Raw genomic sequence first — 26436 nt, 5'->3', positions numbered from 1 at the left:
CTGTGGAGCCCCAGTGCTGCTGATCACTCTGTCGGACACACAGTGTTGCAAGCACATGTACTGTGGTCTGCCAGTCAGGTAATCAAGAATTCACGACACCAGGAAAGCGTCCACCTGCATCGCTGTCAGCTTCTCCCCCAGCAGAGCAGGGCGGATGGTGCTGAACACACTGGAGAAGTCAAAAAACATGACCCTCACAGTGCTCGTTGGCTTGTCCAGGTGGATGTAGACACGGTTCAGCAAGTAGACGATGGCATCCTCAACTCCTAGTCTGGGCTGGTAGGCGAACTGGAGGGGATCTAATGACACTCCATACCAGACAGTGATGCAGCCTGTCAGAATACTCTCCACGGTACATCTACAGAAGTTTTTGTTGACATGCCAAATCCCTTCAAACTCCTAATGAAGTATAGTCGCTGTCTTGCCTTCTTTGTAGCTGTATCAATATGTTGGGACCATGTAGGTCCTCAGAGATCTTGACACCTAGGAACTTGAAGCTGCTCACTTTCTCCACTTCTGATCCCTCGATGAGAATTGGTATGTATTCCTTCGTTTTACTCTTCCTGAAGTTAATCCAGTCATCCCTCCAGTTGTGAATTTGTGTGGGGTGATTAAAGCGCTTGGCAAATGGTAGGTATCCCCTGTCTAGGACTGAATTGCCTAAGTCAGCTGTTTGTGGGCAAATGAAACAGCTCTTGTTTCAGTCCAGTCCAGACAGCCTCTCCCATTACATTTCACAAGGTTGTCCGACCCCATGGAAGTCCAGAGTTTTCACAGCAGAAAGTTTCCTATCCTCCCTGAGGTGTCCCGCATACTTTGGAAGACTGTAACTGACGTATACTAATTGATGCAAACAGCATTCTTTGGGGGCTTTGGCAGGAATGTGAGCAGAAGCTGTGTTTGCCAGCTGTGTAGTCTGAGATAAGACTGCATTTTATGACTGAGATAAGCAGAAATGGATTTACAGTGAGTTGTAAATATAATTGGTCACAGGAATGTGGGTGATGGTGGCAGTCAGCACTTATTGTCCATCACTAATTGTTAGAAATATTTCAATGATAAGATCAAAATCAGTCTGAAGAAATTCACCACGACGTCTAAAACCTGGGAAGATGCACCTGGAGGAAATCTGTTCAAGAGGGAGTTGCACTACATGAGAATGAGTTCTGTTGTGCCGCAGTGAACAAGAGGCAACTGTGAAAGGAGGGACTGAACAACCAAAAGACTCAGATACTAACCACAGTCACCACTTATTGGAGTCTACACTGCACCAGAATATGTGGATCTTCTACAGCTTCCTGATGACCCACCAATGGACAACCCCTTACTCAACTCGAGTGATTACACTACTACTAAGTGTTCCTGACCAGGGAATACAGTTACTGTGTTAATACAGTACATGTGGAGTCGCCTATAGGCCAAAGGAGATTAGGCTAATTTACAAGCACTCCCATCTGCTTTGAAGGGTAAGAATGGGAGGTGCATTGGAAAACCACTACAGCACTTGGAAAAGTATCCCTTTTCACTATCGTTATCACCAAGTCTAAATCCTACAACTTCCTCCTAACAGCAGAGTGGGAGCAGTTTCACTCGAAGGATTCAAAGTATCCTGACTGGTTGCACCATGGTCTGTTACAGCAGTCTGATGCACAGGAAAGTGAAATACTCTGCTCACTACACCATGGGCACATCTCTCCCCACCATCAGTGGTAGCTACAAGAGGTGCTACCTCAAAAGGGCAATGTCCATCGTCAAAGGTCCTCGCCAGCTTCTCACAGCTACCTTTGGGCAGGAGGTACAGAAGCCTGAAGTCCCACAGCACCAGGTTCAGGAACAGCTACTTCCCTTCAACCATTTGACACAACCCTAATTACCACAGATCAGCAACACTATGACTACTTTGACTGCTTGACCTCTTTCCACTAAAATTGACACACTGTGATTGGTAAAATTTGACAATAAACCACAGAAAGGTGATACACTGCCAGACTGGTTAACAGCTCCTTCCCTCAAGCTGTGAGACTTATAAATACCCTACCACCACTGAGGTCTTGTCTTTGCTATAGTGAGCTGTTCACTGTTTACCTGTGCTATGCACTAATCCATTTTGAATTATATCAACATTTGTGGTAACATTTTGTTTTTTATGTGTGTGTCGATGCACCGTGGTCTGGAGGAACGTTGTTTTGTTTGGTTGTAGATATGTATCATCAGATGACATTACTTTGTTTGGTGTGTTGGAGCAAATTAGTGAAGGGTTGCTGAACATTGACTGTATTCCAAATCCCCCTTCAGACTCCACACTTACCCAATATTGGTGTCTACAATTACCTTGTGTGTTAGGGTGCAACTTTCCATTTCAAACCCCCCTCACACTCCCACCCCACCATTTTATACCAGACACTTGACCCGATATTGATGTCCCTAGTTACCTTGTGTGTTTTGTATACAACTTTCTATTCCAAACCTTTCTCACATCACCCCCTTCCCACCATTTTATAAGACCATAAGACATAGGAGCAGAATTAGGCCATTCAGCCCATCGAGTCTGCTCCAGCATTCCATCATGGTTGATCTTGTATCCCACTCAACTCCATACCTCTACCTTCTCCCCATATCCTATGATACCCTGACCAATCAGGAAACAATCAACTTTTGCCTTAAGTATATGCATAGGCTTGGCCTCCACCGCAGTCTGTTGTGGAGCATTTTACAGATTCGTTACTCTTTGACTAAAACAATTCCTCCTTACCTCTGTTTTAAAGAGTTCCCCCTCAATTATGAGGCTGTGCCCTCCAGTTCTGGATACCCCCATCATAGGAAACATCCTCTCCACATCCACCTTGTCTAGTCCTTTCAATGCCAGACACTCGACTCACTATTGATGTCTCCAGTTAGCTTGTGTGTTTTGTATACAACTTTCCATTCCAAACCCCCCCCTCACAACAACCCCCCACCATTTTATACCAAACACTCGGCCCAATATTGGTGTCTCTACAATGTGAGTTAGGGTACAACTTTAAACACAAAATACTTTGCAGGTGCTGGGGTCAAAGCAACACTCACAACATGCTGGAGGAACTCAGCATGTCGGGCAGCATCTGTGGCAACGTTGACTGATCGTTTCCACGGATGCTGCCTGACCTGCTAAGTTCCTCCAGTGTGTTGTGAGGGTACAACTGTAATTGGGTGCTGTCAGTACCCCTCTGAATTGCATGTTGTGTGCATATTTTGTTTTTTTTTAAAAGACTTCTGATTAACTTTTTCTCCTGCAGGGTACGCCAGTGAAAGACGTGATTCTCAAACCCGATGCTCCCACGTTTCTGTTACTCGATAAACATTCTGATTACATCGCCTCATATGGATCAAAGAAGGATGATTACGTAGGTACAAAAATAGAGTCTTTTAGAATGACGAACTGTTGAGCTACTCAAACGGTTTCCATCAATCCATTAGATCATGGCTTATAAGGCCAGAAGACATAGGAACAGAATTAGACCATTCAGCCCATCAAGTCTGCTCTGCTTTTCCATCATGGGTGATTTTTTTTATCGCTCTCAACCCAGTTCTCCTGCCCTCTCCCTGTAACCTTTGACACGCAAACTAACCGAGAACCTATTAACCTCCACTTTAAATGTACTCAATGTCTTGACCTCCTCAGCCATCTTTGGCAATGAATTCTGCAGACTCGCCAACCTCTGGCTAAGGAAATTTCTCCTAATCTCTGTTCTAAATGGGCATCCTTCACTGCCCTCTGGTCCTACTCTACTGGTAGCAGTCTGCGCATGTTATTCTGTTGTGGATGTCTTGACTCTCCCAGCTTGTACTCTGACTCTTTCACAGGTCCATGCATTGTGGAAGCAGGTCATTAGGCCCACCATTCCCATGCCGACCAGTGGGCACCCATTCATATTAGTCCCATTTTTCAGCGCTTATTCAGAGCCTTAGAAGCTGAGACAATTAAAGTATTTGTCCAACATCGTCAACTTTGCTTCCACCAGTCTCTGAGGCAGAAACCCTCATGGTTTTATGTACCACAATGTGCCTAACAAAACCTGTCAACCTTATTTTTAATTATTCAGGCAATTCCCAGCCTGAACAGATCGAAGGCTCCAAATTGCCATTCACCTTTGTATGAGGAAATGATTGTTGTTCTCTTTGAACAGCTGAGTTCTAACATTCTGCTACTCTCCCCTTCCCCCAACTGCTCCACATCCCACCAGTCCATTCTAGACTGTCTAGAAGAATTTGTTCTCTACACCTTTAATCCTCTTCCACTCAATTAGATGAACCCCTGACCTTTAGGCAGAAGTTATAAATGTTATGTGGATTACACATTCAGATTTCCAGGATGTTGCCAGGGCTTGAGGACCTGAGTTATCAGGAAAGGTTGAATTGGTTAGGACTTTATTCCCTGTAGCAGAGGAGAATGAAGGGAGATTTGATAGTGGTATACAAAATTATGAGGGATATAAGTAGGGTTAATGTAGGCAGGCTTTTTCCACTGAGTTTGGGTGGGACTACAATGAGAGATTTTGGGTTAAGAGTGAATGTGTAAGGGGAACATGAAGAAGAACTTCATTCAGAGGGTGGTGAGAGTATGGAATGAGTTGCTAGCGCAAGTGCTGGATGCAGGTTTGATGGCAACGTTGACGGGAAGTTGATGTTTTCTTTGAGCGGGCTCTATGGTGTTTCTTTGTGGGAAGACAAATCTCGGTGTATACTGCATACATACTTTGAGAATAAATGTACTTTGAATCTGAAGTTTGGATACGTATGTCAATGGAAGGGGTATAGAAAGCTATGGTCCCAGGTGCAGGTCAGTGGGACTAGTCAGATTAATAGTTTGGCACAGACGAGATGTGCTGAAGGATCTGTTTTTGTGGTGTAATGTTCTAAGACTCTATTGGACTGCTAAAGACAATTAAAAATGCTGCATGCTGACACAAAATGATTGTAAAATTTGAGGACTATAACTGCAGAACAAACAACAGAAAATTAGTGCATTCAACCTTAGCTCCCGAAAGGTTGATGTGCCATAAGTGTAAATGGACATATTCTTTACATTCAACAATGCTGAAGTGTGGGCGGTTACATTTTAAGCAGTGCCGGTTAGCAGTAGGTTAGTGTGTAGGGAGTAGTAGGTTAGCCTTATTGTTTTAGATAGGATGATGACTGGGTAGGAGTTCGGGAAATATTCAAGGTGGAGTTTACTGATTTAGATAGAATGACGAGTGGGTTAGGAGATTGGGAAACAGGCGCAGTGGAGTTTACTGCTGTAGATAGAAATGGCGAGTGGGGTAGGAGTTTGGGAAACAGTCACATTGGAGTTTACTACTCTAGATAGTGTTACGTCATCAGCAACAATGAATACATAATTGAGTCAGGTTTTATAAACAAACATAAACATTTATTAAACTCTGCTCAACACTAGTGAAAAGTAAACAAATGACGAACTTAACGGGAAGTTAACTGCTATACGGGAATTTAACAAACAATCGAACTGTGGAATAGTTCTTAAAGTGGTAAATTCAAACACAGGCTTAAAGTGGTAAATTCGAAAGTCCAAGTGATTTATACAGTCAGTAAGGAGAGACTTCCCTGAGAACGGATTTCTTTGAAGACGTGACGTTACTGCTGATCCCAGCTGAGACGTGCCTTGTCCAAAGGATTCACGACGAAGGAAATAAAACAGCTTAAAGGAACTGACCTTTTTCCTGGAGGGTGAACACTGCACAAACCTTCCTGATCTTGCAGGGGTTATCTCAGATGCAGGCCATGTTCCTGAACGAAGATTCAGTAAGGTCGATCCTTTATAAAGCCGCCAAATGACATCAACTTTACTCAATCCTTCAGGTTCCCATACTTTGGTAAGGTCTTCACTCTCCAATACTAGACTGTAAAGGTAAATCAAAGGTGCAACAAACAAAACCTGGCAGCGATTGGCGAAACTGCCGGCACAATGTTTTTACCTTACAATAGAAAGTAAAACTCCACCTTAAGACGAAACTGCGTCATGAAACGAGTGCACAGCATAACGGTGTAACTGACGAATTAAAACTGCGTAACAACAGGAGTTTCCCTTGATATACTTGTTGGGAACATGTCATCACGTGACCTCACACTGGCGGGAAAATTACATCACCCCACCATCACAAGATAATTACATCATGCTCACAAGATAGTCAATTACATCATGGTCATATGACAGTCACAAGATGCCACGAGGTATGTAACAATAGAAATGACGAGTGGGGAAGGAGATTGGGAAAGAGTCACAGTGGAGTTTACTGCTCTAGATAGAATAATGAGTGGGGTGGGAGATTGGGAAACAAACGTAGTGGAGTTTACTGCTCTAGGTAGAATGATGAGTGGGGCAGGAATTTGGGGAACAGTCACAGTGAAGTTTCCTGCTCTAAATAGAATGATGAGTGGGGTAGGAGTTTATGAAACAGACACAGAGGAGGAGGAGGAGGAGAAGATGGCGGCGCGATACAGCACGCGCGGCCTCTCTGGTGAATAATATCTGTAATCTGTCAAGTAGGGGATCGGGCACGATTCTGATTTGATGGAGACAGACGTGAGAGTACGGAGGAACATCTGGAGAAACTTCTGAAATGCCCGCTTCGCTACCGCTGCTACTGTGTGGTAACTGGAATCTCTGGAGGAGAAGGCCCCGAATCCTCGGCTTTGCTTGCTTCGGCACCCGGGGCGAGGTTGATGGCACTCGGGAGGCTGTATCGGAGGGGCTGGTCGGAGGCTCGAAGTTTTCGGATGGATGGACTCGGTGTTGGCTGTGGTCAGGCTGCTTCCAAGGCATCGGCAGTTGTCGGTGCCTTGGAGGTTTATGGCAGGGAGTTTCTCCCTTTTGCCGCCTGCTATCTGGGACTCAGGAGTCGATCGGGACTTGAGACTTTTTACCGTGCCCGTGGTCTGTTCTTTATCAAATTATGGTATTGTTTTGCACTGCTGTAACTATATGTTATAATTATATGGTTCTGTCAATGTTAGTCTTTGGTTTGTCCTGTTTTCTGTGATATCACTCCGGAGAAACGTATCATTTCTTAATGCATTTCTAAATGACAATAAAAGAAGACTGAGTGTTCTCATAATCTAATCTAATAGTGAGGTTTACTGCTTTAGATAGAAATGATGAGTGGGGAAGGAATTTGGGAGGAGTCGCAGTGGAGCTTACTGCTGTAGATAGAGTGATGATTGGGTAGGTGTTTAGGATACAGCCGTACTCCACTGCATGTTATTTGGTAGCGGATATATAGGCTGTTCTTCCAATGTGACCTGTTGGAATCCCTCCCTAGTGATGTGAACATAAGAAATAGGAGCAGGAGTCAGCCATCCGGCCCATCGAGCCTGCCCCACCATTCAATAAGATCATGGCTGATCTGTCCATAAACTCAGCTCCATCTACCTGCCTTTTCCCCATAACCCTTAATTCCCTTACTATGTAAAAATCTATCTAACTGTATCTTAAATATATTTAGTGAAGAAGCCTCAACTGCTTCCCTGGGCAGAGAATTCCACAGATTCACCACTCTCTGGGGAAAAACAGTTTCTTCTCAGCTCTGTCCTAAATCTTCTCCCCTGAACCTTGAGGCAATGTCCCCTACCAATGGAAACAACTTTCCTCCTTCTATCTTATCTAGAGTAAGGCGATGGGGGTGCCTCTCCCACATGATGGCAGTTTTCCAGAACACAGCTCTCCAACACCACTTGACGTTTATCTTAGAAAGGGGTTTTGGATTCACGCCTTGAGAATAGAACATAGAACATAGAACAATGCAGCATAGGAGCAGGCCCTTCAGCCCAACATATCTGTGCTAACCATGATGTACACTTAAACTAAACCCATCTGTCTGTATGTGGTCCATACCCTTCAGTTCCTTGCCTGATCATGTGCCTGTCCAAATGCCCCTTAAACATTGTTATATCTACTTCCACTAGATTAGATTAGATTATGAGGACACGCAGTCCTTTTTTATTGTCATTTAGTAATGCATGCATTAAGAAATGATACAATATTTCTCAGGTGTGATATCACAGAAACACAGGACAGACCAAGACTGAAAAACTAACGAAAACCACATAATTATAATATAGTTACAACAGTGCAATAATACCATAACTTGATGAAGAACAGGCCAGGCACAGTAAAAAAGTTCAAAGTCTCTCGAAAGTCCCACATCTCATGCAGACGGGAGAAGGAAGAAAACTCTCCCTGCCATGCCCGACCACAGTCCGACTCTGAGTCGTCCGAAAACTTCGAGCTCCGATCAGCTCTCCGACACCGAGTACCGAGTGCCATCTCTGCCGAACGGTTCGACCTCAGCTTCGGTCGCCAGCATCAGGCAAAGCCGGGGATTTTGGGTCCTTCCCTCCGGAGATTCTCGATCGCACAGTAGCAGCGGCAGCGAACCGGACATTTCAGAAATTTCCAGATGTTCCTCTGTACCTTCTCACGCCTGTCTCCATCAAATCAGAATTGTGCACGGTACCCTGTGGCATTTTCCAGGCACCTACCACTGCATCAGAAATAAATTTGTCCTGTAAATCTTTAAACTTAAATCTATGCCCTCTAGTATTTGACATTTCCACCCTGGAAGACTCTTGATTATCCTATCTCTGAGTCTCATAATGTTATAAACTTATATTGACGGTTCAGAGGAAAATATCCAAAATTGTTCAACCTCTCCTTATTGTGCATGTTTTCTAATCCAGGCAACATCCTGGTGAACCTTCCGTACACCTTCTCCAATGTCTCCACATCCTTCCTGTAAAGTTTGGCCAAGACTGTGCAAAATATTGACCAAAGTTTTATGCAGCTGTTTACTAAAATCAAGCATTTTGTTTAATGGTAACTCATGCAGCCATGCGGAGAGGAGCCAGGAACTGGGACTGTCTGTGTCCTGTTAAGGAGGATGGGATGGGGCGAAAGGTCTCTGACATAATCATTCTTTAGTCAATGCTTTGAAATTATCACAACAGACTCTGATATTTTATGCATTTCATTTATCAACTTTTGACAAATTTTCTTGTCACCTAGGGTTACATGGGTTTTCTCTGAGTGCTCTGGTTTCCTCCTACATTCCAATGATGTACAGGTTAGGGTTAGTAAGTTGTGCTCCCTAGCACCATTTTTTTGCTGATTTGATTTGGTGGAAAGCCAGAGAGTGATAAGGTGGTAACAACATTTTCAGTGATGGCTGAATGAAAATTCATCAGGATACACTCTGAAATGTTAGGTTTTCTTTAGCTGGCATAGGAAGAGCAATCTCTGCTGGGACTTCCTGGTGATGACCGTGCTTGTTCAACTTCAATGTATTGGTAATGGTCGTCCCCAGGAATTTGAATGACTCAACCACAGACACAGCCTGACTGTTAATTTCTGAGAGAGGACAGGTTGTGGTTGTCAATCCTCATTTCCACTGTCTTGATAGCATTAAGCTCCAAGTTGTTACAAGCACACCAGGCTACAAAATGGTTTACCTCTCTTTGATAGCAGGTCAACCAACTACAGTCGTGTCACCCGTGAATTTTAGGATTTTAGTGGATTTATTTGTGGAGGTACAGTTGTTTGTAAGCTTGTGTAGTGGCATCGGCGCTGGACTTCAAGGCAGATGGTCCTGAGGTCAACCCCAGTCGGGTCTCAACCTGGGCAGCAACAGTAGCTGCGCGGAAGAAAGGCCTGGCGATCTACTTCTGTATCTTGCTAGGAAAGCCCTATGGACCCTATGGTCCATGATGTTATGAAGAGTCAGACTCAACTCAATGACTGAACAACAATAAACAGTTATTTGTATAAAGTGAGAATAGGAGGGGGTGAAAGAACACAGCCCTGTGGAGAGCCTATGCTTATATCCATTGGACAAGTAGGAGCCCTGTCTTACACACAGTTTCCTTCCTGTCAGGAAGTTTGTAATCCACTGACAGATACTGTAAGGTATAGTTAGCTGGGTTAGCTTGTTATGGGGAACTCCGAAGCAGTAGTGTTGAAGGTGGAGCTAAAATCCATCAACAAGACCCTCACATAAGTGTTGGAAGATTCAAAAGGTTGAAGAATAGGACCATAGAACACTACAGCACAGAAAACAGGCCATTTGGCCCTTCTAGTCTGTGCCGAAACTTTATTCCGCTAGTCCCATTGGCCTGCACCCAGTCCATAACCCTGAAGACCTCTCCCATCCATGTATCTATCCAATTTATTCTTAAAACTTAAGAGTGAGCCTGCATTTACCACATCAGATGGTAGCTTGTTCCACACTCCCACCACTCTCTGAGTGAAAAAGTTCCCCCTAAAGTTTTCCCCTTTCACCCTAAAGCCATGCTTGTTAGGCCAAATGGACTCCTGTGCATTACATGATTCTATAACCGTGCAGATTAAGAGCTACATTTCTGTTTGTACAGCCTTTACACCATGCACCAATCATCAAAAATGAAAAGGCAGTAATATATCAATGTCACTGTGAAATGAGTGACAAGTAGATACAACAGATTGATCCTTAAGGTGGTGTCCATTCAGGCCTTTCAGCCAAGGTAACATTGGCACTTCTCAAAAAGTGGCAAAATAAACAACAGGAAGGCTTTTTAATTAGACCTTTGTGATAGGAAGAAATCAAGGTTGCAAACTGTCGCAGTATTCAAGCTGATCCAGACTCTACAAATTTTACTACTTAGGAAAATTATTATTATCATTAAGTCTAGTGATCTTGTCTTTAACGCTAAACCTATTAAATGCTCCCAACGGTGTGTGCCTCAAATAGCCTCTGACAACCAAGCACAGCTCCTGGCCTTCATGTGTGGCTTAGCAACTAAGCCCGGCAGAATCATTTCTACTAACAGGAGAAGGGGCAAAGATGAGTTATTGGGGCCTTAAAACCAGTCGCATCAGGCAAATAGGGCTTATGAACCGTGGTTGGCAGCTCATCTAGGAGAAGGAAAACTCTGATCTCAAACTTCCACTGCCTTTCAGCTATACCCACTCTCAGGGAAGGCTTCAAGAATAAACTCTGAGGAAAATACCGGAACTGGGTCTCTAAGGCAAGAGTACAATAAGTACAGCACTGACTTGCAACGGCTGTGACACAACTGGAGCCAAACTGTATTGGTCTCTGCCATTCCCTTGGATTCATCAACTGCATGGAGAGGGGGAGCCTGCTACATGGGGAACAGATAGCTCTCCATATTGTACTGCCCTGGTTTGGGAGATCACTCAGACAGCCAGAACATAATATCCACAATCAACCCCAATCAATGGAGAGCCTCATTGCATCAGCCAACTAACCACTGGACTTGGGATGAAACCAGAGCACCCAGGGGAAACTAGTGTGATCACAGGGAGAGCCCACAAACTCCACACAGACAGCATCGGAGATCAGGATCAAATCTGGGTTACTGGAGCTCAGTCAGTCACGCTAACTGCTGTGCGGAGACACATTTTTTCTACTGTTTCTGTCTTGGGAAGTCAGTGACCATGAACGCTTTTGAGAAACATTGATTTCTCCAACTTGCGGATTTTTTTTCTTCCCCTTCCTCCTTCATTTCCCCATTTTGACCTCCTACCTCTTCTCTTCACCTGCCTATCACCTTCCTCTGGTGCCCCTCAAGCTCCCCTTTTTTCCCTAGTCCATCTCTTCTATCTTTTCTCTCCAATCAGATTCCTTCTTCAGCTCTTTACGTTTTCCACTTATCACCTCCCAGCTTCTTACTTTATCAACCCTCTCCCCTGACCACCTGGCTTCACCTGTCACCTTCTAGCTTTGTCCTCCTTTCCCTCCTCCCCATCTTCTTATTCCAGCATCTTCCCCCTTCCTTTCAGGTTCTGATGAAGAGTCTCGGCCCAAAGCATCAACTGTTTATTCCCCTCCATAGATGTTGCCTGACCTGCTGAGTTCCTCCAGCATTTTGTGTGTGTTAACCACGAACATTTCCTCTGTTGTTGCTAGGAATACTGTATGTCTGAGTACCTGCGAATGAGTGGGATCTACTGGGGTCTGACGGTTATGGACCTCATGGGCCAACTGCACAGAATGAACAAAGAAGAAATTCTGCAGTTCGTTAAGTCATGTCAACATGACTGTGGTGGAGTTGGAGCCAGTATAGGTCACGATCCTCACCTTCTCTATACCCTCAGTGCTGTGCAGGTAAGTCTCCTCCCAGCAGAATAGCTGTTAAATCATCGTGTCCAAACTGTGCAATGATATGCTTTGTTGTGGTCTGATGGTGTATCAGGATTAGAATTGAGCTTGTGCCTGGCTTACTTATTTCCCCGAATGTAGTTCTGTTTCAGATTTATTTTCCTGTCAGCTGTCGTTTGGCTGTTTAACAAGTCATATTTGCTTTAGAGCAGCAGTAATTTGGTTTTCTTTGTGATTGTTAAATATGATTGCAGCTGGAATGAGGATGCTGAGGCCAGCATGGATCAGTTTGGGCGAACGGCCTGTTTCCAGGCTGTGTTCCTCTGTGACTCTGTGATTCATTCAGCCTGCCATTGCTCGCCATGTACTGTGGAGAGCATTCTAACTGGTTGCGTCACTGTCTGGTTCAGAGAGGCCACTGCACAGGATCAGAAAGAGCTGCAGAAAGTTGTAAACTTGGCCAGCTCTATCATAACCACGAGCCTTCCCAGCAGCAAGGACACCTTCAAAAGGAGTGCATTATTTTTGAAAAAGAAATCTTGTCTCAGTGGGAGCATTGTGTTCAATTCAGGTCAACATATTATCATCATTATTACGTGCATGGATGATACATCATCATATAACCTGGGTTATCATTGTGTTTGACCATGATTGTGATTTCTTCTGGGCAGTGTCTCTACAAGAGGGGTGACCCCAGCCGTTATCAATACTCTTCAGAGATTGTCTATCTGGCATCTGTGGTTTCATAACCAGGACTTGTGATATGCACCGGCTGCTCCCATAGCTTCACGTGACTCTGATCGTGGGGGGGCTAAGCAAGTACTACACCTTGCCTAAGGATAACCTGCAGGGAAGGAGGCCTTACACTTAATTTGGTAGAGAGGTATCTCCACTCAGCCATCTGTACCTAACCCTAACCCTAATGCACTGTATTATAGGAAGGACATTAAAGTGAATCCTGAAAAGATCAGAATCAGGTTGGTCGTCAGTGGCATATATCATGAATTTGTTGTTTGTGGCAACTGTGTATAAAATTTGCTGTAAGTTACAAAAAATAAACAGTGTAAAAGAGTGATAGCGAGGTACTGTCAGGGACCATTCAGAAATATGGTGGAGAAGCACTGAGTATGCAGCTTCACGCTCCTGTGTCTCCTTTATTACATAGAACATAGAATAGTACAGCACATTACAGGCCCTTCGGCCCACGATGTTGTGCTGCCCCTCAAACCCTGCGTCCCATATAACCCCCCACCTTAAATTCCTCCATATACCTGTCTAGTAGTCTCTTAAATTTCACTAGTGTATCTGCCTACACCACTGACTCAGGCAGTGCATTCCACGCACCAACCACTCTCTGAGTAAAAAACCTTCCTTTAATATCCCCCTTGAACTTCCCACCCCTTACCTTGAAGCCATGTCCTCTTGTATTGAGCAGTGGTGCCCTGGGGAAGAGGCGCTGGCTATCCACTCTATCTATTCCTCTTATTATCTTGTACACCTCTATCATGTCTCCTCTCATCCTTCTTCTCTCCAAAGAGTAAAGCCCTAGCTCCCTTAATCTCTGATCATAATCCATACTCTCTAAACCAGGCATCATCCTGGTAAATCTCCTCTGTTCTTATTGGTAGTAATAAGAAGAGGACATGTCCCATTTGGTGAGTTTCCTTATTGATGGATGCCATCTTCCTAAGGCAATGCCTTTTGAAGTTGTCCTCGATGTTGGAGAGGGTTGTGCCTGTGGTGGAACTGGCTGAGTTTACGATCCTCGGTCGCCAATTTTGATCCTGCACATTGGAGTCTCCATACCAGACAGTGAGGCAACTAGTCAGAGCGTTCTCCATAGTACATCTGTAGGAATTTACAAGTATGTGGTGTGCTGCATCAATATGTTGGACTCAGGATAGATTTTCAGACATGTTGACCTCCAGGAACTTGAAGCTGCTCACTCTTTCCAGTGCCGATCGCTCTATGAGGTCTGAGATTTATGGTAAAATTTCTTGGGATGATGACTATAGCTACAAGGAAAAATCAGAGAAGCAGGGACAGTTTCCTGATGAGAGACTAAACCAGAATGAGAGAACTCAGCAGGTCAAGCAGTATCTGCGGAGTGGAGGCGAAAGTTGCAAATTAGACACTGAATCAGAATGGAGTCAGAACTGGAAAGACAGCCAATAACAGTCTTTTTATGGAGAAGGAGATGGAAGCTGGTAGTCAGTTAAGGGGTTGTGCATGTTATGTAAATCTCAAAGTCTCAATAGAGGATTGAGAGAACTTGTTCCCCTTAGCCGAAGGGTCAGAAACTGGAGGCTTGAGTAAAAGACCTTAAAGTGACCCGTGAGAAAAATTCCATGCCTGCTGCCTGAACAGCATTTTGTGTGCGTTGCTTGTCTCGCAGCAAGTAGTTGTGGCTGGACTGCACTGCTGGGAAAGTGGTGCAGGGAGTTCAAAGGACAGATGGATAAATATGAGAAAGCAAAAGATTTGCAGGACTTTGGGAAGACAAACCAGATGGATTATTCATCCTAGAGTGATATAGACCAGTAGAAAGGTCTCTGGGGAGACAAAGCAGCTGGATTACTCATCTGCAGAGTGGTATAGACCAGTAGAAATTTCTCTGGAGAGATGGATCAGTTGGAGTATTCATACTGGAGTGGTATAGACAGTAGAAAGGCCTCTACATTGTGATTTTTTTTCTTGTGATGCTGTAAGTGTGTGATATTATGTGCTTTTTACCCAGATCCTTTCCCTCTATGATAGTCTACATGTTATTGATGTTGATAAAGTGGTTGAATATGTTCAAGGCCTGCAACAAGATGATGGTTCTTTTGCTGGTGATAAATGGGGTAAGTACATTTCCTGACATTGTCATTGGGTATGTCCATTCAGCTGCTAGTCAGTCAGTGTTCTGTTTTAACCTCAAAGTCACTGAGCTCTACAGCACAGACGCGGGCCCTTTGGCCCATCTAGTCCTTGCTGAGTTATTAATCTGCGTAGCCTCATCAACTTGCACCTGGACCATACTGCACCATACCCCTTCCATCCATGTACCTCTTCAAACTCTTAAATATTGACATTGAACCTGTATCCAGCACTTCTGCTGGCAGCTTATTCCACAATCTCATCACCCTCCGAGTGAAGAAACCCCTTCTCAGGTTCCCCTTAAGCATTTTACCTTTCACTCTTAATCCATGATCTCTTGTTCTTGCCTTACCCAACCTCAGTGGAAAATGCCTGCTTGCATTTGCCCTATCTAAGAGAAGTTTGGAATCTGGAGGGCTCTGGTCCTGGTGCAGGTCGATAGGAGTAGGCAGCTTAAATGATTTCGACATTGACTAGATGGGCCGAAGGGCCTGTTTCTTTGCTGTACTTCTCTGACTCCATCTCTACTCCTCATAATTCTGTATACTTCTGTCAAATCTTCCCTCATTCTCCTACGCTCCAGGGGGAGTAGAATTAATTACCTCGCATCACAATTACGATCAAAAAGTCATTCGATTCATTTACTCATCTTAGAGTGGTATAGACCAATAGAAAGGTCTCTGGAGAGATGGACCAGTTGGATTATTCATACTGGAGTGGTATAGACCAGTAGAAAGTTCTCTGGGGAGATGCACCAGCTGGGTTACTCATCCTTCTGTAACTTATTGTGTGATTAAGACTATAAGACAGAGGAACATTTGGCCACTTGGCCCATCAAGTCTGCTTCCATTCCATCAAAGTTGATTTATTGTCCTTCTCAACCCCATTCTTCTGCCTTCTCCCCTAACCTTTGGTGCCCTCTCTGCTTGTTCTTCTTCTTCTCCTTAAGCCCATCATTCCTGCAGGGGCAGAGGTCGCCGACAGTAGCTCGCCAGAGCCCCCTGGCTTAGGTCAGGTTTTCAAATTGAAGCCCATTTTCAAAGTTCCTTCCTCTCCCAGGGATGAGAGCTTTGGAGCTTCCATCGGCATTTCTGTAGTTCTGGGTTTTTACAGGGTCAATATATAAATGCCCTGGATTAGCCTATTTAGCAGGGATATTGGCACTATATTCAATATAACTGCCACTAAAGGAACAAAAATAAAGTTTCACTTCATAATGCTACTGCCTTTCAACGTGAGAGCTGATTTCTTCAACTCCACAAGTATTGTTCCTCATTTGTGGTTATATCATAACCTTTGAATTTCGGAAAGATCAGTGTTGCTGGTTGTGAATATCTTGTGCATGAATCACGAATTAACTGTTGACATTTCCAGATTCTTGAACTATTGATCTGGAGGCTTCCAATACCAGGCTGTATGGTGTAACAGTAAATTAGTGCAGTCGCCCTTTAGGGGTTCGGAAAAATGGCATGCTTTCTGCTCCAGATGTAACTTCAGGGCTTCCGAAATGAGCCCACTCATTTTGAGACTAGGGATAGGACATCGAACAGTACAGGTCCTGCTGCTCACAATGTTGTGCCAACCCTGTAGCCTGCAAGAGATCAACCTAATCCCACCCTGCACAAAATCAGAGATAATAACATCCAAGAAAATATATGCTCTAAAAATTCATCACAAAGTTGGTGACTATGCATTAAAATTTGGTGACATTGGAAGGCAGCAAGTCTAGGACTTTTTAAAATGGCAAATGCTGCATGCACTCAACTCCAGGCAATGGTTGTGGACAGATAAACTCTCTGCTTCTGAATGTTTATTTATGAATCTCACCTTTGTGAATTTTGTTGTTTTATCTCGAGCCACTGTGAGAAGTGTGTGATATGGTAAAGTACTTTAGTCCTCCTATTACTACACTAACACTAATAATACCTACACTAAATCCAGAGAATGCAAGCTCAAGTTAAGTCAGAATCAGGTTTAATATGTATGTCGTGTATTTGTTGTTTTGTAGCAGCAGTACATTGCAAGTTATAGTAAGAAGAATATATATAAAAAAATAAATAAGTCATGCAAAAAGAGGGGAAGAAAATTAGTGAGATATTGTTCGAGTTCAATGTCCATTCAGAAATCTGATGACAGAGGGGAAGAAGCTCTTCCTGAATCGTTGAGTGTGTGCCTTAGGGCTCTCACCCTCCTCCCTGATGGTAGCTATGAGAAGAGGCAGGACCTTAGTGATGGGGGTCCTTAATGATGGATACCACCTTTTTGAAGCATCTCTCCTTGAAAATGTCCTGTATGCTGAGGAGGCTAATGTCCATGCTGGAGCTGACTGAGTTCACAACTTTCTGCAGGTTATTTCAGTTCTGTTCATCTTGGCTGCGTGTGATTTTAACTTAATGTTGTTGGAGCTGGAATCAGGTTCTTTGGGCCATCTAGTCTGTGCTAGCCTAGTTTGCTGCTTTGTTCTATCCACCTGCATTCAGACCGTAGCCCTCCATGCTTCTCCTGTCTATTTACCTATCCAAACTTCTTTAATGTTATAATTGAAACTGCATCCACCACATTGCCGGCAGCTCATTTCACACTCATCACAGTCTGAGTGAAGACATTCCTCTTCAGGTTCCCCTTGGATATTTCACCTTTCAACCTTAATCCATAACCTCCAGTTCTACTGTCACCCAAGCTCAGTGGAAAAAGCCTGCTTACATTTACCCCAATGTAAAAGATGAAATATGAGGGCAAACTGGCCAATAATATAAAGCAGGATACAAAACATTTTTTCAGTTATACAAAGAGTAAGAGAGTGGTGAGAGTTAATATTGAACCACTGGAAAATGATGCTGGTGAGGGGGCAGGGACAAAGAAAAGGCAGATGAACTTAATGGGTACTTTGCATCTGTCTTCACTGTGGAAGACATTAGCAGTGTGCCAGAGGTCCGTGACTGTCAGGGAGCAGGAGTGAGTGCCATTACTATTACAAAGGAAGCTCAAACGTCTTGAAATGGATGTCACCTGGACCAAATGGACTATATCTTAAGAGTTCTGAGAGAGGTTGCTGAAGAGATAACAGATGCATTGGTCATGATCTTTTAAGAATCACTTGATTCTGACATAGTCCCAGAGGACTGGAAGATTGCCATTGTCACTCCACTCTTTAAGAAGGGAGAAAGGCAAAAGAAAGGAAATTATAGACCAGTTAGCCTAACTTAACTTAACCGGCATAAGCACTTGCCTGATGGGCCACAAGGCTCGTGATAGACTTTAATCTAAAAAATAGCCTAACTTTAGTGGTTGGGAAAGTGTAGTAGTCTGTCATTAAGGATGAGGTGTCAGCATACTTGGAGACCCAATGATAAAATAAGTCAAAGTCCGATAGAGTTCTTCGAGGCAATTATAAGCAGAGTGGGCAGAGGAGAGGCAGTGAATGTCTCTTACTTGGATTTTCAGAAAGCATTTGATAAGGTGCCACACATGAGGCTGCTTAACATGATAAAATCCTATGGGATTTCAGGAAAGATACTGGAATAGATAGAGGAAAAACTGACAGGCAGGAGTCAGCGAGTGGGAATGGAAGGGGCCTTTTCTGGTTGGCTGCCAAGTACCTAGTGGTGTGGGGCCGATCAGCGGCGGCAACTGAGCTGGACAAAGGAGTGCTTCTCACAGGTCAGAGGCGGTTATTTAAAATGAGAGCTTCATGGGTGTTAGTCCATTGGGTGGGGCTGACCAACAGCAGCAACTGAGTTCGACAAACTAAGTAAAAGTACAGAAGGGACAAGCAGAGCGGCCATTGTCGGGAATGTTACGTGTCCACAGTTCCGTTTTCCTGGGTGTCCGTAGTTTCGTTTACTGTGGGCGTCATGTGTCCCCAGTTTTGTTTTACTGGGAGTCCACAGTTTCGTTTCTGTGAGTGTTACCTTATGACGTATGCCGACGGTATAAAAGAAATGTGGGCATAGTCGAAGGAGAGAGACAGTGAAGATTGCAGGCTTTGAGCTATCCAGGAACAGCTCATGATTGAGAAGGGTGAAGTCTAATGCTTACCCATACCTAAAAGATTAGGTTAATCAGCGGCACACTGCATTGTGGAGACGTGTCTGTCCTTCGTATGATCCATGGGTGTGGATTTCATGACAATCACTTTGTGAAATCACTCTTCGTGGACTTCGGAACAGTATTCCTCGGCTGGGATCTTTGTTCGCTAGCCATGGAATCTTTGGAATTCATCGTGATCGCCCCGTTGCTGCATTGTGAATCCGCAAGTCTCTCCTCTCACCTATTTCGTGAATTACTGGGACTCTCTGAACTGCCACTTTAAGACTGTGCTTGAGTAGGATTTGTTAAGAACGGGTTCTAAGTTTGACTGTTTGGGAGCTATAGACGCATAACACTGTTAACTTCTGTTTAAGAAAGTAGTTTATTTAATTTTATATATTTTTGAGTAGATGTAAATAAATATAGTGGTTTTATTATTAAAACCTGACTCAATTTGTCATCTCTTGCTGCTGGTACATTACGAAATCGTAACAGGAGTAGGCCAATAGCGAGAGTAGAAGCGACAGGACTTGGCTCATTCAGGCTTCGGCGAAAGCGGGCTTTGGCAAGGTAAGTGGTTAGGTGGACTTCATTTTTGGTTTTTCTTTGCATTTTTTTGAGGAATATAGAGCATGTCGGTAGGGTTAGTATTTTGCTCTGGGTGTCGGATGTGGGAATCCTGGGAATCTTCCAGTCTCCCAGATGGCCATATCTGCGCCAGGTGCAGCTCCTGAGAGACTGAGTTAGGGATCTGGAGCTGTGGCTCGATGACTTACAGCTTATTAAGGAGAGTGAATAGGAGATAGAGAGGAGCTACAGGGAGTTAGTCACCCCGAGGCAGCAGGAGTTAGATAAGTGGGTGACGGTCAGGGAAGGGAAGGCAAGAGCTCAGATAGAAGAGAGCACCCCTGTGGCCATCCCCCTCAGTAATCGTTATCTTGTTTTGGATGCGGTTGAGGGGGATGACCTGACAGATGATACCACAGCGATTGGGTGTCTGGCACTGAGCCTGGTTCTGTGGTGCAGAAGGGAAAGAGGAAGATGAGGAATGCGGTAGTCATGGGGATTGCATAGTGTGGGGAACAGACAGGAGGTTCTGTCAGCCTGATAGAGATACCTGCATGATGTGTTGCCTCCCAGGTGCCAGGGTACAGGATGTCTCAGATCAGGTGCGGAGTATTCTGAAGGGAGAGGGTGAACAGCCAGAAGTCTTGGGTAGTAAAAGGGAACAGAGTAGTAAAAGGGAGCAGGTCTGAAAAGCAGGACTTCTAGGATAGCAATCTCAGGATTGCCTGTGTCACGTGCTAACGAGTGCAAGAATAGCATGATCAGGCATGTTAATGTGTGGCTGAGAGACTGGTGTAGGGGGCAGGGCTTCAGATTCCTGGATCACTGGGGCCTCTTCTGGGGGAGATACGACCTGTACAAAAAGGACGGTTTACACCTGAACCCTAGCAGGCACATTTAATAAAGCTGTTAGGGAGGGTTTAAACTAATTTGGCAGGGGGATGGAAACCGGAGTGATAGGGTTGAGGAAGGGGAAAACAGAAATAAATCAAAGATACCGTGCAACAGAGATTATAGAAAGAACAGGCAGGAGATGAGGCTTAATCAAAGCCAGTGGCATGAGTTACAAGGCAATAGAGGCGTGGTGCAGTTAAAACAGAAAGCAACAAATACTGGACTGAAAGTGTTATATTTGAATGCACACAGCATAAGGAATAAAATGGACAATCTTGAAATTCAGCTACAGATTGGTAAGTATGACGTAGTGGCCATCTCTGAAACTTGGCTAAAGGATGACTGCCATTGGAAGCTGAACATCCAAGAATATACAGTGTATTGGAAAGATAGGTTAGTAGGCAGAGTGGGTGGTGTGGCTCTGTGTATAAGAAATAATATTAAATCACTGGAAGGAGATGACATAGGATTGGAAGGTGTAGACTCTCTATGGGTTGTTAAGAAATGGCAAGGGTAAAAGGACCCTAATGGCAGTTGTATACAGGCCTCCAAACAGCAGCCGGGATGTGGATTACAAATTACAGCAGGAGATAGAAAAGAGGTATCAGACAGGCAATGTCATGATAATCGTTGGGGATTTTAACATGAAAGTGGATTGGGAAAACCAGGTCAGTACAGGACCTCGAGAGAGAATCTGTAGATTATCTAAGGGATGGCTTTTTAGAGCAGCTTGTTGTTAAGCCCACTAGGGGATTGGCTGAGCTGGATTGGGTGTTGTGCAATGATCCGGAGGTGATAAGAGAGCTTAAGGGTAAGAAACACTTAGGGAACAGTGACCACAATATGATCGAGTTCACATTGAAATTTGGGGGGGAAAAATAAAATCCAATGTGTCGCTATTTCAGTAGAATAAAGTAAATTACAATGGCATGAGAGGGGAACTGGCTGAAGGTGACTGGAAAGGGACATTTGCAGGAAGGACAGCAGAGCAGCAATGGCTGGAGTTTCTGCAAAAAATGAGGAAAGTGCAAGACAGATATATTCCAAATAAGAAGACATTTTCAAAGGGAAGAAGGACACAACTATGGTTGGCAAGTGAAGTCAGAGCCAAAGTAAAAGCAAAAGAGAGGACATACAAGGAAGCCAGAGCTAGTGGGAAGATAGAGGATTGGGGAGCTTTTAAAAACTTGCAGAAGGAAACAAAGAAGGTCATTAGGAAGGAAAAGATGAATTATGAAAGGAAGCTGGCGACTAATATCCAAGAAGATACTAGAAGTTTTTTTTACGTATATAAAGGGTAAAAGAGAGTCGAGGGTAGATATAGGACCAATACAAAATGATGCTGAAGATATTGTAATGAGAGATGGCAGAGGAACTGAATGTGTATTTTGCATCAGTCTTCACAGTGGAAGACGTCTGCTGTATACCGGACATTCAAGAGTGTCAAGGAAGTGAAGTTTGTGCAGTGAAAATTATGACTGAGAAGGTGCTCAGGAAGCTTAATTGTCTGAGAGTGGATAAATCTCCTGGACCTGATGGAATGCACCCTTGGGTTCTGAAGGAAGTAGCTGGAGAGATTGCGGAGACATTAACCATGATCTTTCAAGAATCAATAGAGTCTGGCATTGTACCGGATGACTGGAAAATTGCAAATGTTACTCCACTATTTAAGAAGGGTGGAAGGCAGCAGAAAGGAAATTATAGACCTGTTAGCCTGACATTAGTGGTTGGGAAGTTGTTGGAATTGATTGTTAGGGATGAGGTTACAGAGGTTATTTTAGAAAGGATATACTGACGTTGGAGAGGGTTCAGAGAAGATTCACAAGAATGATTCCAGGAATGAAAGGGTTACTGTATGAGGAATATCTGGCAGCTCCATAGAAACCATAGAAACTACAGCACAGAAACAGGCCTTTTGGCCCTTCTTGGCTCTGCCGAACCATTTTCTGCCTGCTCGTGGGCTGTGTTCCCTGGAGTTCAAGAGAATGACGGGGGGATCTCATAGAAGCATTCGAATGTTAAAAGGCCTGAACAGATTAGATATGGCAAAGTTATTTCCCATGTTAGGTGATTCTAGGACAAGAGGGCATGACTTCAGGATTGAAGGACGTCCATTTGGAACTGAGATGCGGAGAAATTACCTTAGGCAGATGGTGGTAAATCTGTGGAATTGGTTGCCACGAGTGGCTGTGGAGGCCAAGTCATTGGGTGTATTTAAGGCAGAGATAGATAGGTTCTTGATTAGCCAGGGCATTAGAGGGTATAGGGAGAAGGCAGGGGAGTGGGGATGACTGGAAGAATTGGATCAGCCCATGATTGAATGGCGGAGCAGACTCGATGGGCCAAGTGGCCTACTTCTGCTCCTATGTCTTATGGTCTTAATACTGACCGCTACTTTTCACATTGTTTCTCAGTGATTTGGATATTGGAATTGATCGCTTTGTGGCAAAGTTTGCAGATGATACAAAGGTAGGTGGATGGATAGCTAGTGCTAAGGAAACAATGCGTTTGCAGCAGGACTTAGACAAATTGGAAGAGTGGGCAAAAAAATGGGTAATGGAAGACAGTGTTAGGAAATATATGATAATGCATTTTGGTAAAAGGAACAATAGTGCAGACTATTATCTAAGTAGGGGATGGTTCGAGATCAGAGGTGCAGAGGAACTTAGGAGTCCTCGTGCAAGACTTCCAGAAGATTAATTTACAGGTCGAGTCTGTGGTATACAATGTTGGCATTTATTTTTAGGAGAATAGAATATAAAAGCAAGGAGATAATGCTGAGCTTTTATAAGACACTAGTCAGGCCACATTTGGAGTTTTGCCAACTGTTTTGGGTCCCATATCTCAGAAAGGATCTCAGAAGAAGTTAACAAGGGTGATTCTGGGAATGAAGGGGTTAACATATGAGGAGCATTTGGCAGCTTTGGGTCTGTACTCACTGGAATTTAGAAGAAGGCATGTGGATCTCATTGAAACCTACCTAATGTTGAAAGGACAATGGTGGGGGTATCCAGAACTAGAGGGTACAGCCTCAGAATTGAGGGGGGCAACCTTTTAGAACAGAGGTAGGAAGGAATTTTTTTTTAGCTAGAGTGCAGTGAATCTGTGGAGGTCAAGTCCGTGGATATATTTAAGGTGGAAGTTGATGGTTTCCTGGTTGGTCAGGGCATGAAAGGATATGGCGTGAAGGCAGGTGTATGGGATCTGGGATCAGCCATGATGGAATGACGGAGCAGACTTGATGGGCTGAATGGCCTAATCCTGCTCCTATGTCTCATGGTATTATCTATCTATCTATCATCATCATCATCTTTTTGTGCCACGTCACATGAAGTGGTCGATCATACTCTTAGGACCATGATTGTTCTTGGCAAATTTTTGTAAAGAAATGCTTTGCTATTGCTACCTTCTGGGTAGTGTGTTTACAACTACCCCAGCTATTATCAATACTCTATATTGTCTGCCTGGCATTCGTGGTTGCATAACCAGGACTTGTGATATGCATCAGCTGCTCATACGACATTCCAACGCCTGCCGTGGCTTCATGTGACCCTGATCAGGGGGCTAAGGTGCTACACCTTGTTCAAGGGTGACCTGCTGACAAGCAAAGGGAAGGAGTGCTTTACGCTTGCTTTGGTAGAAACTATCTCCACCCCACCGCCACCCAACACTATTTATATCTCTCATAATTTTTTCTACCTCTTTCATATCTCCCCTTATTCTCCTAACTACAGGGAATATAGTCCCAACCTATTTAACCTGTAGCTCAGGCCCTCCTGTCCTGGCAACATCTGCGTAAACATTCTCTCCAGCTTCTCAAGCTGAATGCTATCTTTCCTGCAGGTAAATGCCCAATAAACACTTGTTTGTTTTTTGTCGTGCCTTTATGACTTCTGGAAAGCCCCAAGGTAAATGAACCTGAATCATAGTCACTGTAAATGGAAATCAAATGTTGGTGAAAATGAGCACAAAGTTAATAGATTACAAATAAAACTCATCCAGTTTTTTCCTTTAATGGAAGAGAGTTTCTTATGTGTCTTGTCTTGGTAATCATTGAAATGTTCCCACAACAAATGTTCCCACTTTAAAGCAGGGGTCCCCAAACTTTTTTGCACTGCGGACTGGTTTAATATTGACAATATTCTTGCGGACCGGCTGACGGGGAGGCGGGGTGGGGGAGGTGGGGTCAACTTATAGTTGACTTATATAGGCGATAAGTCAACTATAAGTCACTTATAAGTGGCTAATGCACATAAGGTTTATCTAAAGAATTTAATATTAAACACACAGCGCATATTTTCCTTGCATGAATATACTGATAAGTCAATTACAAGTAACTTACAAGTCAATAGCATCATAACATTTTAAGTAACGTTTGGATATTAAACACACAGCACATATTTTCCTCGTATGAACATATAAAATCATTGCAACACACCAGTATTGCTGATCAGTGGGAGCCCTGGGCTTGTTTCCCTGCAACAAGACGGTCCCATCGAGGGGTGATGGGAGACAACGATACTCGAAGGGAGTTCCTCATGTCCAGTCTATTCCGCAGTTTAGTTTTCGTTGCATTCATTGCAGAGAACTCTGCTTCGCAGAGATAGGATGTTGGAAATGGAAGCAACGTTTTCAGGGCTTTTGTGGCTATCTCAGGATATTCAGCCTTGACTTTGATCCAGAATGCGGGCAGAGATGTTATGTCAAACATACTTTTCAGCCCACTGTCATTTGCAAGCTCGAGGAGTTGATCTTCTTCCCGCGGTGACATGGATGATTCACCGGGGACATTTACAAATAGGTCACGGACCTATTTGTTTGCATGTCTTGGGTCATTTGTGGTTGGGAAGTAACACTTGAATTCTGTCGACAGCAAAGATAGGTGATCGCACGCCAGCTGTGAGAAGGACGGTGCAGCCTCAGTCCCAAAATCCCAGCTAATGTTGGGAACATGTCAAATATGCCCCTGTCCACTGGCCGTCCCCACAGTTCCAGTTTGGCTTTGAAAGCAGACACTTTATCTGCCAACTTGAAGACAGTTGTCATTCTCCCCTGAAGTGACAAATGGAGTTCATTGAGCAGGTTGAAGATGTCACACAGATAAGCGAGTTTTGCTTTCCACTCCTCTTCACTGAAGTGTGCTGCCACTGGTGACTTTTTTTCCTGAAAGAAATCTCTGTAGCTGCTCTCTTAACTCAAAAACCCTGGCCAGGGCTCTCCCCCTTGATAGCCACCTGACTTCAGTGTGTAAGAGAAGGCGTTTGTGCTCTGCATCCATTTCCTCGCAAAGTTGCTCAAACAGACGTGAGTTAAGGGCTTTTGCTTTGATGTGATTGGTAACTTCAACAACGACACTCAATACGCTGTTAAAATTAGGTGACATTTTTTGGCTAGCCAGCATTTCCCAGTGTGTGACACAGTGTGTAGACTGGCATTCAGGAGCAACCTCTTTGACTCAGGCAGTGAAACCAGACAGCCATCCAGTCATAGCTGCAGCCCCGTCGATGCATATTCCAACACAGAATGACCAGTCCAGTTTTCCTGACATGTTGTCATTAAATATAACATAGATTAGTACAGCAGAGTACAGGCCCTTCGGCCCACAATGTTGTGCTGACCCTCAAACCCTGCCTCCCATATAACCCCTCACCTTAAATTCCTCCATATACCTGTCTAGTAGTCTCTTAAATTTTACTAGTGTATCTGCTTCCACCACTGACTCAGGCAGTGCATTCCACGCACCAACCACTCTCTGAGTAAAAAACCTTCCTCTAATATCCCCCTTGAACTTCCCACCCCTTACCTTAAAGCCATGTCCCCTTGTATTGAGCAGTGGTGCCCTGGGGAAGAGGCGCTGGCTATCCACTCTATCTATTGCTCTTAATATCTTGTATACCTCTATCATGTCTCCTCTCATCCTCCTTCTCTCCAAAGAGTA

General features: G+C 44.0%; 1 protein-coding gene across 3 annotated transcripts in view; it reads left to right on the top strand.

Moving 5' to 3' along the window:
* The window catches only part of rabggtb (Rab geranylgeranyltransferase subunit beta), an 86160-nt gene that overhangs the window by 28214 nt on the left and 31510 nt on the right, over positions 1 to 26436 (top strand). Inside the window, exons 2-4 of one of the 3 annotated variants that reach the window (XM_063064806.1) lie at positions 3276 to 3383; positions 11958 to 12155; positions 14887 to 14992. In XM_063064806.1, coding sequence (XP_062920876.1) covers positions 3276 to 3383; positions 11958 to 12155; positions 14887 to 14992 — 412 coding nt within the window. Of the gene's footprint in view, positions 1 to 3275; positions 3388 to 11957; positions 12156 to 14886; positions 14993 to 26436 lie in introns of those variants that run through there. The other 2 variants (XM_063064808.1, XM_063064807.1) reach the window with 2 other exon arrangements.

This window comes from Mobula hypostoma, chromosome 12 (genome assembly GCF_963921235.1).
Source record: "Mobula hypostoma chromosome 12, sMobHyp1.1, whole genome shotgun sequence".
Taxonomy (NCBI): domain Eukaryota; kingdom Metazoa; phylum Chordata; class Chondrichthyes; order Myliobatiformes; family Myliobatidae; genus Mobula; species Mobula hypostoma.
The sequence above is the reverse complement of the archived record's forward strand: the minus strand, read 5'-3'. Positions and strand labels throughout refer to the sequence as shown.